Raw genomic sequence first — 19,576 nt, forward strand, 5'->3', positions numbered from 1 at the left:
GTACATGAAGTCTTTTATATGTCACTGCTCACTGAGAAGTGTAATACAATCCTAAAAGCTAAAGATATGCCAGTAAACGTGCACATATATCTATGTTTTTATTGAAAGAAGTTGGTTCTTTTTTTTGTTTTTACATATGAACCTTGCAAAATACTGATACTACTAAAACTACTTTATTATTTTGTTAAAATTGACAAGTATGACGATGTACTATTTTTATAAGGAAATTTGAGTATATGTCTTGCTATTCCAGCCTATGTGCTGCAGGTGAAGGTGGAAATGGAGATGGAGATTCAGCAGTATGAGAAGGCAAAGGCGGTGAGAGAGGAACAGCTCGATCGTCTTACCCAGATCTGCCAAGAGCAGGCAGTATGTCCTTTCATCCGTCTCACAGCTCTCATGTCAGGCTATGGTTACGTACAACCAGCAGAGGGCAGCACAGTGCCACACAAAGAATACATAAATAAACCTGTAGTTATACTTATAAATACTTATAAACCACACACAAGCTCGATGGTGTTTTTACAGAATGACTGATTACCAGTATTGTGCATGACCTCTAACTTTAGTAATCATACTGTAGCTCTATTTCTTTCATAACCACATTTTAGAGTGGGAAAGGGTATATGAGTATATAATGAGTATATTTGCTGAATGTTAAGTTTTACATATGTCCACCCAAAAAAGGAAAAATTGAAACTAGTAGGGGGACTGGAAATAGCAGTACCTGGGTGGAAATTAACGTCTTCGGATAGTTCACTGTATATCCTTTTTTCTTTTACTCGTGTTCTCTTCTAGTTTGAAATCAGGCAGCTGAGGGCTCACCTGGCCCAGCAGGACCTGGATCTGGTCGCAGAGCGTGAAGCAGCCATGCAGATCCATCACATGTGGGGTAAAAAGAGCATCAGTTTCCAGGAGGTGGACGGACTGACCCCTCGAGCTGCTGACCAGGGTCCGGCCAAAGCCAGAGAGCCTGCGCGGCCTGCAGGTGACTGTGTGAAATACCCAATTGCCTCTGAGATTTCTTGAATAATATTCTTGTACATACATATTCAATTCATATGGAGGTTTCTACATCAAAACGATTTCTCATACCCATGCAGATAGATATATACAGGTATATTTAATCATAGAGGCAGCGATAACGAGCAAAAAAAAAACAATACGAACAGCCACTTTTAGGCGGGTGAAAGATGACTCCAGGACACACGGGCCAAATCCGGCCCCATAACTATTTTCGTGGCCCTCCAGAGATTAAAAGTCATAATTGTGTAATCAAAGTAGCTCTCCATCATGCAGAAACATTAAGTACAGCCACAACCGGCCCTTTGGGGTCATTCGTGATCTTGATGTGGCTCGAAATGGAAATGAGTTTGACACCCCTGCTCCAGAATAAAAACCATGTTTGTTTTTTGTTCACAGAAACAGACACGTTACATTGGAAGAGGGATTAAAAAATACATCTTTCCAGTCCAAATTCTATAAACAAACTTGTAAAAAAAAAAAAAAAAAAAAGTTGAGATGGTATTTTCATAGTTTAAATTAGCTGCCAAGTATGCAGGTCAGATAAATGTGACTTGTGTTCGACTTTTCTCTTGAAATAAATACCTTCAAATACCTTAAACTTATGATTGACAATATGGAAGAGAAGATATTTATGTATGAATGGACACGAGAGAGAAAAGGAAAACATTATTGAAATTTCCTCAACTAATCACATTACCAGGAAAATCGCAGTATATTTAATAATTTTCTGTTCTAAGGTGAATTATATGTGAAGCGGGTCTTCCAACGGTTGTCTATCTGCAGCCTTATATATATATATATATATATATATATATATATATATATATATATATCCTTTTTTTTTTTTTTTTCATAGTACATACAGCGCAGTTGTGTTTGTGTCCTCTGGATCATTGGGCCCACCATCCTCATGAAAATTCTGGTGCCACATATAGTCCACCTAGATGGACCATAAACCTCTCACACAACGACAGCTCATAACTTAGAGGACTTGGAGCGACAAAGAAACGCCACGTGATGTTAGGGTTAAAAACACAGAAGCTTTTTCTTTATCAAAGCTATAAATCACAGCGCGGCGGTCCACACATCTGAGCTGCGGTGTTTGTAGTCGGACAACCTTTTAACTGGACCTGAAGCCCGTACGCTCATGTGGTATTGATCATGTGGAGACGTCCCTGTCACGGGTTAGACTGAGCAATGAGGAGACGCTCATAGAAATTAAGATGTGAAACCCAAACATAAATCAGCAAAGAGTACAGTTAGTCCATACGCTGGCCCTGGAGAAAAAAACACAGATTTAGTATCTGTGACACACCAAATGTTTCAGTAAGGTAATCAATAAAGTGTTATCTTGGATCAACACTTTTGTAACAATGTTAACTACTGATTAGCTAACATTTGCTGAGATTTTCAACTGAAAAATGTCAATATTCATTTAGTCTTTGAATCAATATCACAGCTGTCAAGCCGTTGTGTCTTATTATCGTGTCATTTCTTGACTAGTGATGGATTACACTGTCTATCCTGAAAAGGAGCATTTCATTAGAAACTTTATTTTACATTGGGCACTAGTGTGATCAATCAGTGATTCGTGTTTTTAATCTTTCTCTCCTCAGATCATCATGGTGAGGATGACATGAACAACTATATCAGCCAGTACTACAGCGAGCCAAGCAGTGGTGAGCTTGAGGAAGCTCCTTCTTCACTTGTTTATATTTCATTTAATTTTATTTCATTCATTAAAAGAAAAAACAAAACAGTTCAATATAATTACAACAAATCTTTTTCCTTGAATGAAAGGGAACAGAAAGAAGACTAAGCTTATTGTATCTGTCCCTTTTTCCTAAGAAATCAAATTTCAATTAATTTAATCATAAAAAAACAAAAACAAATTACACAATTAAAAAAAAACACTTTAAAAATGTTTGTTTTCATTGTAGATATGGGGATCCCGGACCCAGCACGTGTCATCACCACAGCAGCCATAGACGTGCACCTCCCCAACAACCCCAATCAGCTGCCCTCCTCGCTGGTGAGCGCAGACGCGGTGCCTTCCAGCCAGCTGCAGCGCACCGGCAGCTCAGTCAGCGACGCGTCCACAGCTGCGGGGTCTCGCACCAGCTTCAGCGCCCGACAGCACAGCATCAGCAGCCACACGCTGGGCTCCAGCATGGACTGCAGCTCCACTGTGCGCGAGGCTTCCACGTCCACAGACTACAGCGACCAGCGCTGCTACCCCCCGCCCTACAGCAGCCCCCTCGCCCTGGGCACTCAGCCCCGAGGAAGCCCCAGCGCTGTGGTGCAAGAGCTCCTCTCCTCTCTCTCCGAGGACTCCTGTCTCACCCAGAAGGGTCTGGACCCCGTCAACCTCAAACCGCCCAGCCCAACGGGTTCGACAAAAACCAGCCCCGAGCTGGAACGAAGAGTTAAGATCTACAACACGAGGAACCAGGACAATCGGATTGGGCTCCACGGCAAGACTGTCATCCATCTGCAGGGTAACGAGTCTCTCCTAGAGGAGAAGTACAGGATGATGGGTCAGGTAGACACTTCAGCCCACCGCCTATCAGAAGCATAAGACTCTGCAGAACAATTTCAGAGTGCGCTTTTCAGATCAAGAATAAAAGTTAATGCAAAACTTTACTCCTGTTTTATTGGGAGTCACTGGCACAGACTGTCCCGTCTGCCGTCATCCTTGTACTGCTGGAACTGAGAACTTGAACTTCCAGAAGAGGCAGAAACAACATATGGACAACAGATGGAGGCAGACTTATCAGGCAACACTTATCAGGAATTTACACTCACATAAACACTTTCTTACTTTTCCTTAAAAAACAAAACAAAAAAAACCCAAACCAGCAATGAGGCACAAGCCTCTAATTTTTAATCAGGCCTGGTTTTTCAGATGTTGTAGTTTGATTTCTAGAACATCAAATGGAGACAATGGTGCTGAGAGATTTATGGGAGCTCCTCTGATGCACTGTTGAAGTCGTCAAAGTGATGCATCATTACATCCCCAGGAAACGGGCCAGTGTCCCCCATCTGTTATTGTAGTCAGTCTGTGTCCAAGTTCATCTTCTTAGATGGACCACTGCAGGATACAGTGGACTTGTCTTCTCTTCTTTGGACTTTCTACATAATTAACATTTTTATCTACAGTCTGTGATGGGAAGAATGTGATATCCTTTTTATTGTTGGAGGAAAAGATGCAACAGCTACAGGTTAAACAAGCAGAATTGATTCAGAGGTTTTTGAGAATTAAAAAAAAGAAAAACTCCTGAACATGACATTCAGGTATAACATGATTTTTTTTCCTGATTATATATTTTCTCTTTTCTATGTAAATACTTAAGATAGTTTGGTTATCATATCATGACCGAAAATAGGAGGCATACTGGACAGTGAATCAAATGTTGCAAATTAAAATACTGCATGAGCATTTAGGATTTCCAAACTAACCCAGTTTATTGTGGTGTCTACTGGCACTCGGTTCATTGAAATGAAACACTTCAAATCAACTTGAATTAACAATAAAAACAAAGGCAAATTTAAAAAAAAGAATTAAGTAATCCACTTAATACACTGCTTTCCAAAAGCCTATTGGGTACATATACTTCGAGTTAGCAACAAGAACTACATTGATTTTGCACCCAAAAAGATGTATTTAGTGTAGAAATGATGTGCACTACTGACAGTAAAAACAAAGAGAAACCTCCTGCCAAAGGTAAGTAGTTTAATGATGAGGCATTTCATATGTAAAAACTTGCATTTGTTTCTAAATGCCAGCTGGAGAGGAGACATTGATGGCATGAGTTTTGCACACCAACACACAGCTTCAGAAACTTAAGGCAGTGACTGTGTTTCCCGCGGTTGCTCTTGTTCTTTTTGCACATCCCAGCGATGAGATGATGGGTTGGTGGAAGTTTGTTTCCTACTTGCTCAGCGCTGCTGTCATCTCAGGAACGGCCTTCAGAAAAAAAGAAAGATTAAAATGTTTTTAATTCATAATTTGAAAGAGTTTCATAGTTATCTCATAATTAAAACCAATTATTTGCACACATTTTGTTTTCAACATTCTGTTTACCTTAAGAAAATATTTTTCAAATTGCAATAATACTGGAACAGACAATTATCCTTGTTTTAAACAAATGCTATTTATTATTATAAGTCAAAAACATGTCCTAAAAGTCTACAGAGGGCAAACTTCGGTCAAACAAACAGCAACTGATATCCATCTGAGTAATTCTATCAAAGAGTAATGTCCATTTAAACAAATTGTTTGAAGCAATTTTGAATAAAAATATTTACAGCCTTGTTTAAAAAAAAAAAAAAAAAAACTCCTTTGGTTTGTATTGTTTAATTTCATATCCATGACTGACAGTCACCTCAGCCAATGACTAGCCATCATCACTTGTGACCTGTAGTTTATAGTAACCCGGCGTCAGCTAAACCCAGCAGTGATTTATGATTTTGCCACCTGCACAACATATGACAGGATATTCAGCTGCAAACGTCCGCCTGCAGCCGTGCAGCTCCTCCACATGGCTCAGCCAGAGGAGCTGGCAGCCACAGTTAACTTTGATCCACATACGGCGGGCATGTTCCCTTTCAGAGCAACATGGCGACACACTGTATAAGGAAAAAAGTATATATTCTTTAATTTTTCATATTTTACACTCTATGGGGGGGAAAAAAGCTTCAAAACCACTTTAGAGATGTGCTACCCAACTGATGCGTCCTGCTTGGTATTTTATCGTCTATTACAGCTGCAACCCATTCTTGTTTCTCCAAACTAAAAGGTTGGGCCGAGGGTTTAAACAGTTAAACAGAATTTGCGTCAACTTTGACAGCCCTAATTATTTCCCATTCCAACCCAAGAGCTACTGCCAGACCAATCCGTTTTTCTGTTAAATGCATCAACTGCAGCCTACTTTAAAATGAATCATTTGCAAAGTTAATGTCATTAGCCTGTGTAAATCTGAGTCATTTCTGTTCTGCATTTCACTTTCTTCCAGGTTTTAATACAGTATGAAGATAAATATTTACCAGCATCTTATTTTCTTATCCAGTATGCTCCATGTCAAGCATTCAAACACTCAAACTATAATGCATGCAGAAGCTTGCTGAACAAATGAGCAAACAAATTTAAGACCAAAGCCGGCAGCAGCTACACAAACATTTCAGTGTTTGTACGATTGATAATTCCAGAGCAAGATTTTATTATTTTTTTAATTTAAAAAAAGAGAGAGATAGAGACTTTGTGTTTCTGCCTTTATGAGTGTAGCGCATCGGGCACCATGTTGAAGACTGATTTTGATGGATTTAAAAAGTCCTTTGTCATTAATATGATTATTCAAGCTGGCTTCAGTTTTGAGTGGAGCAACTTCTGAATAGAATCAGTCACTGCCTGCACTGGTACGGGGTATCAACTGTCCATTTGAGGGGGGGGAAAAAAAAAAAAAAAAAGAGTAAAAAGCCCATCCATTTTAATCAGTTATCTGAGGAGTGATCACATGTAAGATGAGCTCATCCAGCAGGTCACAACTCCACCGACACCAATATATTACTAATCGCTTTTTCAGGGTGACCTGGGCAGCTCAGACGCTACTGATGAGCTAAATAAAACATTACCAGCAGGACACACATGAAAATATAAGGTACTTCCCTTTCACAGGGGAGTACTGGACTCCAGGGTTAAACACCTGGCTCAATATCTCCAAGTAGCACCTAGATGCAAGATCGCAACTGAGCGTATAAGAGGCTGAATACAAAACTGAGGGCAACTTTAAGTAAACTATTGATCACTTTTTATGCTTTCTGAGATGTTAATGAGTTTTTCCTTTTAGGAACAAGCTCCAGCCTAAAGCTCAGATTAATTCAAGAGTTTAATAATTCAGTAGTTGCACATTTCCATTCGGTGGAATAAGGTATCATGCAAAATGTATAAGTGAGAAAACTAATCTTGCTGTCGCTCAGGACTAAAAGCTAACAAAACTTATGAAGTCCAGGAACTGCTTGGTTGCGTTCTGATACAAGATTGTAAACATTAGATCAATGTCAACAGACACTTACTTTAAACAGATCAGCTACCAAACCGTAGTCAGCCACCTGGAAAATGGGAGCCTCAGGGTCCTTGTTTATTGCAACAATGGTCTGAATGGAGAAAGGTGAAAAAAATAAAAAAAAGTATTAAACATTAAATATATATGCATTATGTCTGATTTCCAAAAAACGGTTCATTTTCATATAACAGATGTGTCTCGTAACATCTGAAAAAAAAGAAAATATTTAGTTTCTTAAATGGAAAACCGGAAAAAAAAAACTACATGTCATCAATTTAGTGAAGTGGCCATTTGAGCATATTATGTCCGAGTTACGTGATGGCCGGCAGAAATGTGTTTTTCTTTCTTAAGGGAAGAGGTGTAACTACAACACACTTGCATTAACTTGATGTCAATTTTTGCTATAACTCTCATGACGAGCATTTGATAATCAATAAGGAAAATGTAAAAAGAAAATGCATAGAAAAGTAGAACATGTATAAAAAAAATATGTATTTTTTTTTAAACTAGAGGTTGGAAATATGTGGCCATGTCGCTCCAGTAACTTTACCTTGCTATCTTTCATTCCAGCCAAGTGTTGAATAGCTCCAGAGATGCCAACTGCGATGTACAACTCCTATGGACATGAAAAAACAAAGGGTCAGCCATCCTTGCATCTCCTTAAGCTGGCGAGGAAACTTCTCACATGCAGTTTAACACGATGACATGACTATTTCAGTGTGTGGTTAGCACTGCAGCCAAGGTCTCAGAGGAGCCAAACAATGTGTTAACAATAATAACTTACTACTGCAGAAAAATACAAAAATTAAGTACATCTCTATTAACTTAAGTTAGGAAGCAAAAAAAAAATATTCATTCCACTTGGAAAGTTTAATTTTCCTCACTGAGATACTTTTATTGTATAGAAAAATAAATCTCTGGTACCATGAGCATTTTCTGTCTTAATACAATGCCAAGTGTTTTTTTGTGTGTTTTTTTACCTCACAACACACACGTGCTTTTTTGAGAGTTGTTAACAGAGTGAAAATTCAGAGACTTAAAATGATTTACTAACAAATCCCCCAGTATTGTAATATACGTCTGTGAGAGAGAATGGGTGGGCAATGGGCATCTGTGAAGTGCAAATAAAAGCAAATGAAAATGACTGTTGCCAAATATGTTATTTAATATATCAGTATACTATTATAGATATCACTTATGGATAACCATTAATACATTTGCGTAACTTTCATTAACATTGTGAGAATCCCTCTTACAGCAGCTTTAAATTGTGTGATGATGAATTAATGATAACCAGTATGGAAGAGGATATAGTACATGCTGCACATTAATCTTTTACTTTACTAAACAAATTATGCATTTCAAGGCTGATGGGTATTTGACAAAAAAAAAAAAGACAGATTTAAGATTTAAACCATAATAAATTAACAGAGTCAGTTATAACGTTATAACACTTGGAAAATCTAATTCGAACAGTCTGGCCAGGTTTGAGGCTCTGGTCAGACGTCATCTGCATTTAGGGCCTTAAAAGTGCCATCATGGACTTTTTGCAGCATCTAATGTGTTGACAATCACAGCTGGGGTATTACTGATGAATCAGATTGACCAGAATCAGAAAGATTACCATTTTTTAAAAGCATCAGGACTTAATTGCTTAACAAATCCTAGCAGGAATTTGTAAAATGCACGCATCGACACTGCAACTGATCTCAGATGTTGCCTTTTAAGCCTTTAAACCATTCATCTTTTGCCATTAGTCAATTTATTTCATTACTGTTTTTCTTGATTTGCTGCACAAGATAAGGTTTATTCAAAATGACCACTTGAATAAAAGAAGAGCATACCGGTGCGACAATCTTCCCCGTCTGTCCAACCTGCATGTCATTAGGGACATAGCCGGCATCCACTGCAGCTCTGGACGCACCAACTGGAAAAAGAATATCGAAAGACTTAGAAGCTTGGTTAAAAAACAACTGTTTAAAAAACACAAAAACCTTTCATGATAATACCTGCAGCATTCAGTTTGTCAGCAAGATCATAGAGCAGCTTGAAGTTGTCTCCACTCTTCAAACCCCTTCCTTAAAAGAGGACAGCCACAATAAGTCGACTCTTCATGCAACAAATCCTGATCTTTTTACCTGTAACGAATTAGCCTACAAGGATACAGTCAACCAATGCTTTGACAGAAACACACAGTTGGTCAATAGGTTAAAAAACACAGAGTGACTGCATACCTCCTGAAACCACGACCTTTGCACTTGTCAGCTCTGGACGGTCGCTCTTTGTCAGACTCTGTTCGAGCCACTCAGAAACTCCAGCGACAGCAGCAGGAGCCACTGCAGGTTAAAATACCACCAATTACACATAAGAATTAACTTCCAAATGAAAAAATAAAATAATAGTTAAAATATCAAGTTTAGTTTTTAGCCGTCTTAAGGTCAATGGTATGAATCTGTAATACCATTTTCTGATGCAGCACTTCCTCCTTCTGTTGCAGCTGCTTCAAAAGACGTCCCTCTGACAGTGAAGATTTTGACTGCCTCGTTGCATTTGACAGTGCAGAGGGCATTTCCTGAACGATTTAAACACAATCAAGATCGGAAATGAATTTGCTTGAGTTGAGTTAACAACAAAACTGTCCATTTCCCTGCAAACGGTGCTTAAAGAAAACCACGCATTTCATAAAAACTCAATTGAACATTTTATCATCGGATGTCTATATCATTGTATGGTACACATGCTATACCTGCATAGATGGTCCTGACAAAAGTATCTGGAGATTTGATCTCAATAATATCTGAAACTGGTGCAACATCCAGCTTGGCAGCAACTCTGGGAAGCAGGTTCTACAAAAAAACAAAACAAAAAATATGGAGTTCACAGACTTATGTAAATGATTTGCTGACGGACGATGCATGCAAAACAATTTCTTGTACCAAGATGACAAGAACATTTAGATCTTATAGAAACTGTTGGTCTACGAGCTTGGCTGCTTTTTATTTACTGGTATTATCTAAATAATAGTGGTGGAATAGTGGAATTTAGTTTGAATTGTTATAATCTTTTCACCATATTAATTCCAGACTATAGGACTATACTGGGTTGGACTTAAAGTTAACTTGTTTATCTATTTGATAAAAAACCGAAATTACTTTTGTTATGAATCACCACCATACAAATAAATCTGAATGCAAGTGATTATACCTGAACCAAGGTCTTTTTGATTTAAAGATGCATGACAGAAAATAGCAGGAGATTCACACATTCAATGGAAAACTAACTTACTAAACTAACTAACTCACTGTAAATTTACTTGACTGGTGAATAATTGGAGTCATTCACCATATTGTCCATGACCTACCTTTCCAAAAGCAGATGCGCCAGCACAGATGTGAGTGAAGTTGAACTGCTTTTGTGTGCCCAAGATAAGTGGAGTCAATTCCTCTAATAAAATCAAAAACACAGAAACAAATTCAGCTACACCAAATGCAAACATTAGGCTCCACTATGCAGCTACTTCAAGACACTTCCAACATATAGGCAAGGAAATCAAAGGAATAATAACAAAGGCTCCCCTCAAGTAAGGGTTCTGTTGTTAGTGTGTAAGATGGTGAAAATTTAAAAAGAAAAATGCTAAGGGAGTCAAATTCAGCACGTTTGCACTTTTAACTAAATCTACACCAGTATATATAGAATAGTAATGACAGAGTACTCACTGCCTTTGCATTAACAACAACCATCAAGGGTTACATACCTGCCAGGGCACCTTTGTAAGCGTCATGCTGGGCCACCAGAACCTTCTTCACACCTTGTACTTTGCTTATCTCCTCCGCAACCTGAAAAGATACACAAACTATTTAATGTATCTGGTGACTCTCTAACGCCCTCTTATATGCATGTGTACAAATATAAAAGACTGCAGTGCATTAATAAATATCATCTGTTTTACTCATTGTGCATAGCATAAAGCATAGCCTCCCTTGTCTTAAAAGGCAAACATTTTAAATTTTGTACCTACCTTTGCACAGTTTGTTCCAACAACCAGACAAGACACATCTCCACCCAGTTTATTGGCAGCTGAGATGGCATTGAGAGTAATGGGCGTCAGCTTTTCATTGTTGTGCTCTGCGATGACCAAGGTGCTTTGAAATCTCTGGATTAGGCCAGTCTGTTGGTGAACACATCTTTGTCAGTCTGAGCTCAAAGTCAGTTCAAACAAAAGTTATTCCTGTGGTGCCATCTGTTGAGAAAGTGTTTATTTATGACATAAGCTTTGAAAACACGGTTAAGGTGGGACTGTAAAGTACAGCGGTGGTACGGTAATCTAGACAACAATGCTGATGTTACGCCACTGATTCCTACACGCCACTAGGCATCAAGAGCCAGCTCAGGACCATATCTCTTTGGTCAGACAAACAACCTACAGCTTGACCTTGGAAGCAGCTGCACCCGGTTATGTGAAAGTAACACAGGAAAATACCAGCTCCATCTGGATGTGATAAATGTAACAACAGGTGAAGGTCACTCAGATACGACTGAAATAAACATAAAACCTGCAAAAAAAAATAAAACTTATTTAAACTAAATTACTCAAATAAAAATGATGAGTAAATATATACATACTGAGTATTAACGCTGTCTTATGCATCTTAAAAATAATAATAATACTAATAATATTAAAACATTTCCTACATGATCTTTTGTGTTGAAGGACCTCCATGTGTTTCATTTGGTACATTTAAACATCCTCAGGGGAAACTTCTCAAACTCAAATCAAACCAGAGTGTGAATGGGGTGTAAGTAAGTCCAGTAAGTGATTTAAATCAAACAAAACCCCTGCAGCTGTTGTTGTGGTGGTCAATGACAGCGCTGCAGTTTCATAACACATTTAACAGGTTTCATAACCGCTCTGAAAACACAGACTACTACCAGATCCCTAAGAAAAAACCTCACATAATATGTCCCAACATGACGCATGTAAACAATAAATACAACTTATTCAATTCTGTGGAAGAAATTAGGTCTTTTCCCAGTTATTAGAAACAGCAGCGCTGCTAACTCCGGCTAGCAGCTGCAAACACAGGCAAGGTGACAGATGCAGTCGGGTCTTTTTTCTCTGTTTTTTCTTGACAATTATGTTAAAGTTAATTAATGTGTATTAGAACAGCACTTACCAGATTCCTCAGAGTACTTTTACTCAAAGTTCTGTTCATGTTGGACTCTTGTCGCAGCTGAGAGACAAACTTATGCTAAAAGCAAAAGGTCTTCTGACGTTTCATACAAGTTCTCGCGATATTTCCCAACTCTCGCGTTCGTTCTCGCTCTCTCTTCTCTTCTCTCTCTCTCTCTCTCTCTCTGAAAACTGCTGCACATAAACTTACTACTTTGTTATACAAATATCATTATACAAATATTCTCCAACATGTTGGTGTGAAATGTATTTTTATATTTATTTTGACATTTATTTATTTTATAATATCATTGTTTTTTTCTGCTGCACAACGGATAGATTCTGTGAGAAGTTCCCTGAACTCTTAACGTGACTTTTCCGCCACAGGACACCGACAAAAACGCAAAATAACCCCCGCAGATCATGGAGACAGGCTTTCCAGTCACACTGCTTCCTTTGTGTCTCAGTTATACGCTATATCATGTTGATGTTTTGCAACATTTTGTCTTTGCATGCCGGATAAAATTATTTAGGTCGTCATTTTGTGCCACCCTCACAGCCTCGTTTTCCTAAGTTTATATAATTACAATAATGCACTCTATTTACTATATTATTTTTTTATCATAAGAGTATTGACAGATATGGTGAGTTCATTTTGATCGTTTTCTTTATATGACTTTTATCAAGAAGGAGAAGAGGGTTAAAAAATGTTTTAGTATTGTAACAGTAATTGAATGTTTAGTTGAAATCGGTCAATAAAAAATAAATGTAACCAATCTTTAGCAGTTATCAAATTAAATGCACAATTTTCCGTCAGCCACTTAATCAATTAATCAATATTTTTCCCTGGAGCTTGCTCCTCATATTTTAGATTTGAATATTTTGAATTATTTAAGCTGTAAAATGAGTTTAAAAGAAAACCCCTGTGAAATAAATGAAGATTCAAGTTTAACATTATTGTTATAGGCAGAACAGCGAAACAACTCAGTTATTTTGGCACTCCCTGATGTGCATAAGAATTATAGTCCAAATACTGCTGTAAAGAAATGAGAGAATTAAACGTAAATGGTTTTAAGAATGACTCAAGTAAAGAACAATAAATTAATCCTAAAGGTCATTAACTATTAATGCTATTTAATTCTTTGACATTATTCTGTGATAAGAAACAAACGTTTAGTTCTATATAGTATACATTATAGACATAGGTTTACATGTTGTTATTTTTTACTGTTTTTGACTCTTTTCAATTGCACAACCCACAAAGAAGAGACAAAAGGAAGTAAAAGAAATGGAAAAAGGTACAAATGTAAATCTTCAAACTATGAACCGAATTTCGTATTGATTCCCCGAGTCGTTATTAAATAATTAAATCAAAATAAAGTGTAATCTTTAATTTTTATGAGTCAGCCTTTACGAGGTTCACAGTAGTACTGCCGCTTTTCAAAGGGAACATCTCATATCTGTATGGTCGCTATTTCACCAGTAGAGGGCGCCCTGCAATGATGTGCGGTTTGACTATGGACCGTTAGGTAAATTAAAGTAAAACAAAACACCATATTGTTTACAATAAACAACCACATGGTAACCAAAATAATAATCATAATGTATGTAAGATAAAATAGATCATTGTTAGAAGTATTCGGTATTTTAAAACTACAAAAAAGGTAAATGTAAAGTTATATAGATCACCACAAAAGAATGAAAAATAAAACAAGCAGGGATAAGAATAGGATTTCCTTAAATGGCATGTAATGTAAACCAACATTCAAAGGACTGTGATACCATCCGAAATAACAGCAAACACTCAAGTGACACGGGATGGGTTCCCAATTTTTGAGCAAGTAAACAAAGAAAATTGCTTTACAGGAAATAGAGATTGACATGCAGTGCTATGGGACGCCAAAGACAAACACATGTTCTCATAAAGTCTGAAGAACAAACAGAGAGGGGGTCCTGGAGGAAATTTGCATGGCACCCTCTCCCTGGACCCGCAGAGGTCCAGCTTGTGCAGACGTCACTGGTCGATGATCCTTGTTTTCTCTCCACCTCTCTCTCGGAGGAGGAATAAGTTTATCCTCCAGCCGGGGACGGGACGGTGCTGCCGCTCCTCTCCTCCACCCGTCGGCTCACACGCGGCTCTCTCTGCTGTATGGTGGACATCCTGCTCAATACTTCTTTCTTGGATGATATGGGGGATCATTCAAAAAGTAAGAACCCTCTCTTTCTTCTCACCATCCACTGCCTATTATCCGTTTATATTTGGACTTTTATATCATTACCGATATTTACTCTCCTGGATTTATTTATTCCTATTTATTTAGAGGCAGAATTAGAAGACGCACAACTGGCCTATTTCATCAAATGTCCTGAATTTAGTGGATCGCGATGCCTTCAGCAGACTAAATTGTAACTGATATTTTTAGCTCCTTGAACCTCATCATAATGATGCCGTGATATTATTAGAAGGCTCTAAACTTTCCTTTTTTTGTGTAAAATATTTTTGAATATTTGTTTAACATCACTGTCTTGAAAATTATAATAGCGCACATTTACTGTATTCCATTAAAGCATTTATTCCTCACAGAGAAGTCGGGAATCGCAATGTGTGTGGGCTGTGGAAGTCAAATACACGACCAGTACATCCTGAGAGTGTCCCCGGACCTGGAGTGGCATGCAGCCTGCCTCAAGTGCGCGGAGTGCAACCAGTATCTCGACGAGACCTGCACATGCTTTGTCCGAGAAGGAAAGACTTATTGTAAAAGAGATTATGCGAGGTATTTAAAAAAACAAAACTTTTCACAATTTCACTTCTAAAGCAAAATACAAAAAGCAAATATAAATGAGTTAATATTCCCAACAATGGTAAATACGCTCAGCTGAAGAAAAACATCATAAGGTTTAGACCTAGATAAGATTTATTTCATAATGTTTTATTTCCACACTTTCAGTGACAGCTTTCAGTTACTTCTACACGTGTTTAATTTATAGCCCTCACATCAGCGTCCGGGTTGTTTAAACCGAAGTTAAAATGCACAATCTGTACTAATTTCCGTGCTCCTTTCTCAGGCTTTTTGGCATCAAATGCGCAAAGTGCAACACGGGCTTCTGCAGCAGCGACCTGGTGATGAGAGCGCGGGACAATGTGTACCACATGGAGTGTTTTCGGTGCTCGGTGTGCAGCCGGCACCTCCTGCCGGGAGACGAGTTCTCCCTGCAGGACGAGGAGCTGCTGTGTCGGGCTGACCACGGCCTGCTGCTGGAGCGGTCTGCAGGGAGCCCGCTCAGCCCCGGGGCCGTGCACAAGAGACCCCTGCACATCTCAGGTACACAATATCATCATTATTATCATCACTATCATGTTGGGGAACAGTTAGGGTGTGGAGCTCAAGCAATGTCCAAGCATGAGCCAGTTCAAACAGCGGTACAAAAAGATGGTTTTCACAGGGTACAGGGAGGATGAAGGGCTTTGACAATCACCAGGTGTTTCCACACATCATTTACTCACTTGTTTACTTACATTATTTATTTTCTTTGATTGTAAATATGTACATATGTAATGTAAATATGTAACTATGTATATTCATGAGGTGTTGGTACACAATATATGCAGTAGTTGTGAATATGTGTTTGATATTGAAATCCATTGAGAATTGTAATTACTGAGAAGGGAGAAGGGGTAGGATTAAATAAGCACATGCTTCTTTCTACTCCTTTTCGGACATGGTAAAATTGTTTTATTTCATTTTTCTGTTGTTTTGACTATTTTGACTTGTGTGTTTTTTATGTTTTCTCATGTTCGCAATAAAGCTTACATTCATTCACATTGATTCAATCATCATAATTATTATTGTTGTTCATATTTATCTTACACAAACTCACTGAAAACGTTTCAAAAATACCACCCTCCTTAGATCCCATTTCTGTTCGGCATCCATCTCATCGGAACCACGTCCACAAGCAGTCGGAGAAGACCACCCGAATCCGGACGGTGCTGAACGAGAAGCAGCTGCACACCCTGCGGACCTGCTACAACGCCAACCCGCGGCCGGACGCCCTGATGAAGGAGCAGCTGGTGGAGATGACCGGCCTGAGCCCCAGGGTGATCCGGGTCTGGTTCCAGAACAAGCGCTGCAAAGACAAGAAGAGGTCCATCCTCATGAAGCAGCTCCAGCAGCAACAACACAACGACAAAACCGTGAGTGACGAGGCTTTTAAACTTTACACATCTTGGATTGGAACTCTTTTTTTTTTTTTTTTTCATTGCATGGATACAATTAGTATGACGTACTGAAGTGGCTTAGTGTCCCACCTTTCATTTGAAACCACATAACTGTTTAAATGAGGAAATTAGGCCTACCTATGTTCTTTTAGACGAAGATTGTGTGACACATTTTTAATTGGGGCTAAGAGTAATAACACCTGGATGTCATTACTCTAAGAGGAAAATCATGAAAGAACACTAAGGAACTTTAAAATGTGCAGCAGGGTGTTAAATTAATGGGCACCTTCTTGTTTCATCAAAGTAAAATGATCATATTTACTCCTAGACATTCAAATAGGAAATGTGACAATATGAACACAAAGTCAAACCACTGGCCGTTCAGAAGAAAAAAACGATTCATATTAAGTGTGGCCTCCCTCAGAATCAAGCACAGATTACACTCAATTGTTACATTTGCAATGATATTAATTAGCATTCCGGAGGCAGCTTTCTCTTTGCATCTGAAAGAGACAAAAATATGGACTGCAAAGCTTTGGTAAAACAACACTAAAGGTGCCTAAGAATTTAGCACAATGCAGTGATGGGAACTGTCAAGAAATACATCTGTATATTTTCTTAAAGTAAATTTGTAATTTAATATATATATATATATATATATATATATATATATATATATATAGCATCTATTTTCAAAAATGATAGAGATAAATCAAGACAAACCCTTTCCAAATAATGTTGCTCCACAAACCTGTACAAAGTTTACTCAACTTAATAATGTTAATTTATTTTCTGTTATTTCAATTTGCTTTTTATTTTCATGTAAAAAAGTATTTCAATGGATTCGTACAAAAACAGCACAATATTTTGATGCTGCAGTGACACCATTCATTCACTGCTCCACACTTGAATGACCAGTGGCTCTCAATCATCCTGCAGAACTTGCAGGGCCTGACAGGGACGCCTCTGGTAGCAGGAAGTCCTATACGCCACGACACCGGCGTGCAGGGGAATCCTGTGGAGGTGCAAACCTACCAGCCGCCGTGGAAAACCCTCAGCGACTTCGCCCTGCAGACTGACCTGGACCAGCCTGCTTACCAACAACTGGTAGGTCCAACTACTAAAATAAATAAGATATGATGGAATAATGGCAGGAAAGAAATTAAGGGCCAAATAGACGCATGGACTTGTCAACAATCACTCATAAACTAATTTAAGTCAAAATGGTGCCAAAAGTGAAAAGTGATGAAAAATCATGAAATTGTGCAAAAACTGGACTTTTCAACAATTTAGGTGTCAAACTGCAAAGAAAAACATACATGCTTTCATGAGGTGTCCTCAGCATTAGGGGCTTTGAGAAAAATTTACATTTTGACACCTTGTGCAGATTCATATATAATGAAATATCTTCAAGGCTATTAAACATATGGGGTCAAAAAAAAAAGTCAGATTGTTGCAAAAAAAAAAAAAAAAAATCTAAACAATGAATGTTCATTGTGCAGGTGTCTTTCTCCGAGTCGGGCTCCATGGGCAACTCTTCGGGCAGTGATGTGACCTCGCTGTCGTCGCAGTTACCGGACACACCGAACAGCATGGTGCCGAGTCCCGTCGACACGTGAGGAGGCGGCGGGTCAGCTGGAGCCCCGCGCCCTCACCCGGGGCGCCCTCACCCGGATCTCCTGCAAGACTCCTCTGACGAGACAATGGATTATGCTGCAGGATACTTTAAAGTCTGTCGGACTGCTGCCCTGGCGGCTTTATATCCAAGGCAATGCAGCCGAATGAAGGTCCTGGATACACATCTGTAAATGGACAAAAATGGGCCTATACGCTATAAAGAACACCTTTGCCTGAACTGGACACAATTGGAATATGTGATGGGATTCCAACACGCGAGCCTGTGATGGACGTCTGAACAGCAGTGGTTACAGTATGTTTGTCAAGAGAAATACAACCTGTGTAGATGTGCATGATCTGTAATTTCATTATCGACTCTTGTAAATTATTGGAACAGATGGGAGGTGCGCACTGTTCGTGTTTTCTCCAGAAAATAAGTTATTATTATTTATTTTGATGAAAGATATAGATGATCTTATCAATAAAACAACTGATTATTGCATGCATAATCTATTTGTTCCATTACATGTTTAGATTGATTTTAAATACATGGTCAAAATAAATCATCTGCTGCTTAAAATGCTGTAAAGTGAAGGCGACACCTCAAAACGGCTCCACATTTCGGCATTCGAAGGCCAATTAAGAAAGAAGAAAATTCGCGTAAATAATACCTCATTTCGGGGATTAGGAAAGTGTCAGTGTTACAAATCTGGATTTTTCTCTTTCATATGCAGTAGGTTAAACCTCGACTACATGCGCAGTTCTGGTATCGCCTAATCTGCTTATATATTTATCCTTGCTCAGTTTCTGAGCCAAGTGGATCACTGAGTGATTGCAGTCAAGATATTATTAAGCGCTTGGCCTCTGCGCCACGGGTCACTGAATCAGACACAATAGGTTGCGGCCTCTTTAATTCCACTGCTTGTATGTTTTTGGGGTTTGAATGTTTACATCTCTTATTACTACCATCGACGTCTCCTTATAACCCAATTCAAAGCGAACCTCGCGTCGCTGCTTAGACGATAAAATTGGTCTTGTATAGACAAATGCCATAGATCAAGCCGAGGCCCTTGCAGGGCTGCAAGTCTAGACAGAGGACCGGCAGCGGCGGCCGCTTATCTGCATCTGGCATCACCTGCAAAGGAAACACCGAGTGGACCCACAACAAACCCGCGCAGCAGCGCAGCAGCGCCGCGCTGAAGGGGCTGCAGCCCCGCGGACGCATCCTGGCGTGTCTTAGGTTTATTTTCATTCCAGTAGGAATCTTGAGCGACAAATAGCCGCTGGACAAGAGAGCACGCAGGTCAAGCCGGGGCTGACACACTACACCCCAACAATTTGTTGGGGAGGATCGGCTTTTATCGGTGAAGGAAATGGGGCTTTAGTGAAATTAAAAAAATAATAATGTTAAATAAATAAATCACATGAAAACATGCACACGTGCAGATGGCTAGTCTAAATATTTAAAGCAGGGAAAAACAT

General features: G+C 38.9%; 3 protein-coding genes across 4 annotated transcripts in view; 2 read left to right on the forward strand and 1 right to left on the reverse strand.

Annotated features, from left to right (window-relative positions):
• Window positions 1-4,996, forward strand: part of tmem266 (transmembrane protein 266) — a 24,933-nt gene extending 19,937 nt beyond the window's left edge. The window contains exons 8-11 of the mRNA XM_061721847.1: window positions 254-369; window positions 799-988; window positions 2,643-2,705; window positions 2,967-4,996. Coding sequence (XP_061577831.1) covers window positions 254-369; window positions 799-988; window positions 2,643-2,705; window positions 2,967-3,604 — 1,007 coding nt within the window. The 3' untranslated portion in view covers window positions 3,605-4,996. The remainder of the gene's footprint in view (window positions 1-253; window positions 370-798; window positions 989-2,642; window positions 2,706-2,966) is intronic.
• Window positions 4,193-12,391, reverse strand: etfa (electron transfer flavoprotein subunit alpha). The gene is made up of 12 exons (XM_061721848.1): window positions 12,263-12,391; window positions 11,107-11,256; window positions 10,843-10,924; window positions 10,450-10,532; window positions 9,835-9,934; window positions 9,550-9,660; window positions 9,323-9,424; window positions 9,098-9,166; window positions 8,933-9,015; window positions 7,639-7,704; window positions 7,099-7,179; window positions 4,193-4,993 (listed from the first exon to the last, which is right to left on the reverse strand). Exons 1-12 carry the CDS (start codon window positions 12,299-12,301, stop codon window positions 4,958-4,960), a joined length of 1,002 nt encoding a protein of 333 aa, XP_061577832.1. The 5' UTR covers window positions 12,302-12,391; the 3' UTR covers window positions 4,193-4,957.
• Window positions 12,392-14,347: 1,956 nt separating this feature from the next.
• Window positions 14,348-18,701, forward strand: isl2a (ISL LIM homeobox 2a). Of its 2 annotated transcripts, none has more exons than XM_061722633.1 (6): window positions 14,348-14,465; window positions 14,843-15,032; window positions 15,325-15,581; window positions 16,170-16,453; window positions 17,417-17,584; window positions 17,980-18,701. In XM_061722633.1, exons 1-6 carry the CDS (start codon window positions 14,408-14,410, stop codon window positions 18,094-18,096), a joined length of 1,074 nt encoding a protein of 357 aa, XP_061578617.1. In that variant the 5' UTR covers window positions 14,348-14,407; the 3' UTR covers window positions 18,097-18,701. The 2 variants fall into 2 exon arrangements, with proteins under 2 accessions (XP_061578617.1, XP_061578618.1); XM_061722634.1 differs by having other exon boundaries at window positions 14,848-15,032.
• The last annotated feature ends 875 nt before the right edge of the window (window positions 18,702-19,576 follow it).

The sequence above is a fragment of the Cololabis saira genome, chromosome 5 (assembly GCF_033807715.1).
Source record: "Cololabis saira isolate AMF1-May2022 chromosome 5, fColSai1.1, whole genome shotgun sequence".
NCBI classification, from domain to species: Eukaryota; Metazoa; Chordata; class Actinopteri; order Beloniformes; family Belonidae; genus Cololabis; species Cololabis saira.

What these genes read in the sequence shown, in the direction of transcription:
- etfa (XM_061721848.1), bottom strand. Translation starts at nt 12,301, where the DNA reads ATGAACAGAACTTTGAGTAAAAGTACTCTGAGGAATCTG. An exon ending in AAAGGTCGTGGTTTCAGGAG is followed by an intron (nt 9,167 to 9,322) that starts GTATGCAGTCAC and finishes TCCTCTTTTAAG; the next exon opens with GAAGGGGTTTGAAGAGTGGA. An exon ending in CGGGGAAGATTGTCGCACCG is followed by an intron (nt 7,705 to 8,932) that starts GTATGCTCTTCT and finishes TCATGTCCATAG; the next exon opens with GAGTTGTACATCGCAGTTGG.
- isl2a (XM_061722633.1), top strand. Translation starts at nt 14,408, where the DNA reads ATGGTGGACATCCTGCTCAATACTTCTTTCTTGGATGATATGGGGGAT. An exon ending in TGTAAAAGAGATTATGCGAG is followed by an intron (nt 15,033 to 15,324) that starts GTATTTAAAAAA and finishes CTCCTTTCTCAG; the next exon opens with GCTTTTTGGCATCAAATGCG. An exon ending in AGCCTGCTTACCAACAACTG is followed by an intron (nt 17,585 to 17,979) that starts GTAGGTCCAACT and finishes TTCATTGTGCAG; the next exon opens with GTGTCTTTCTCCGAGTCGGG.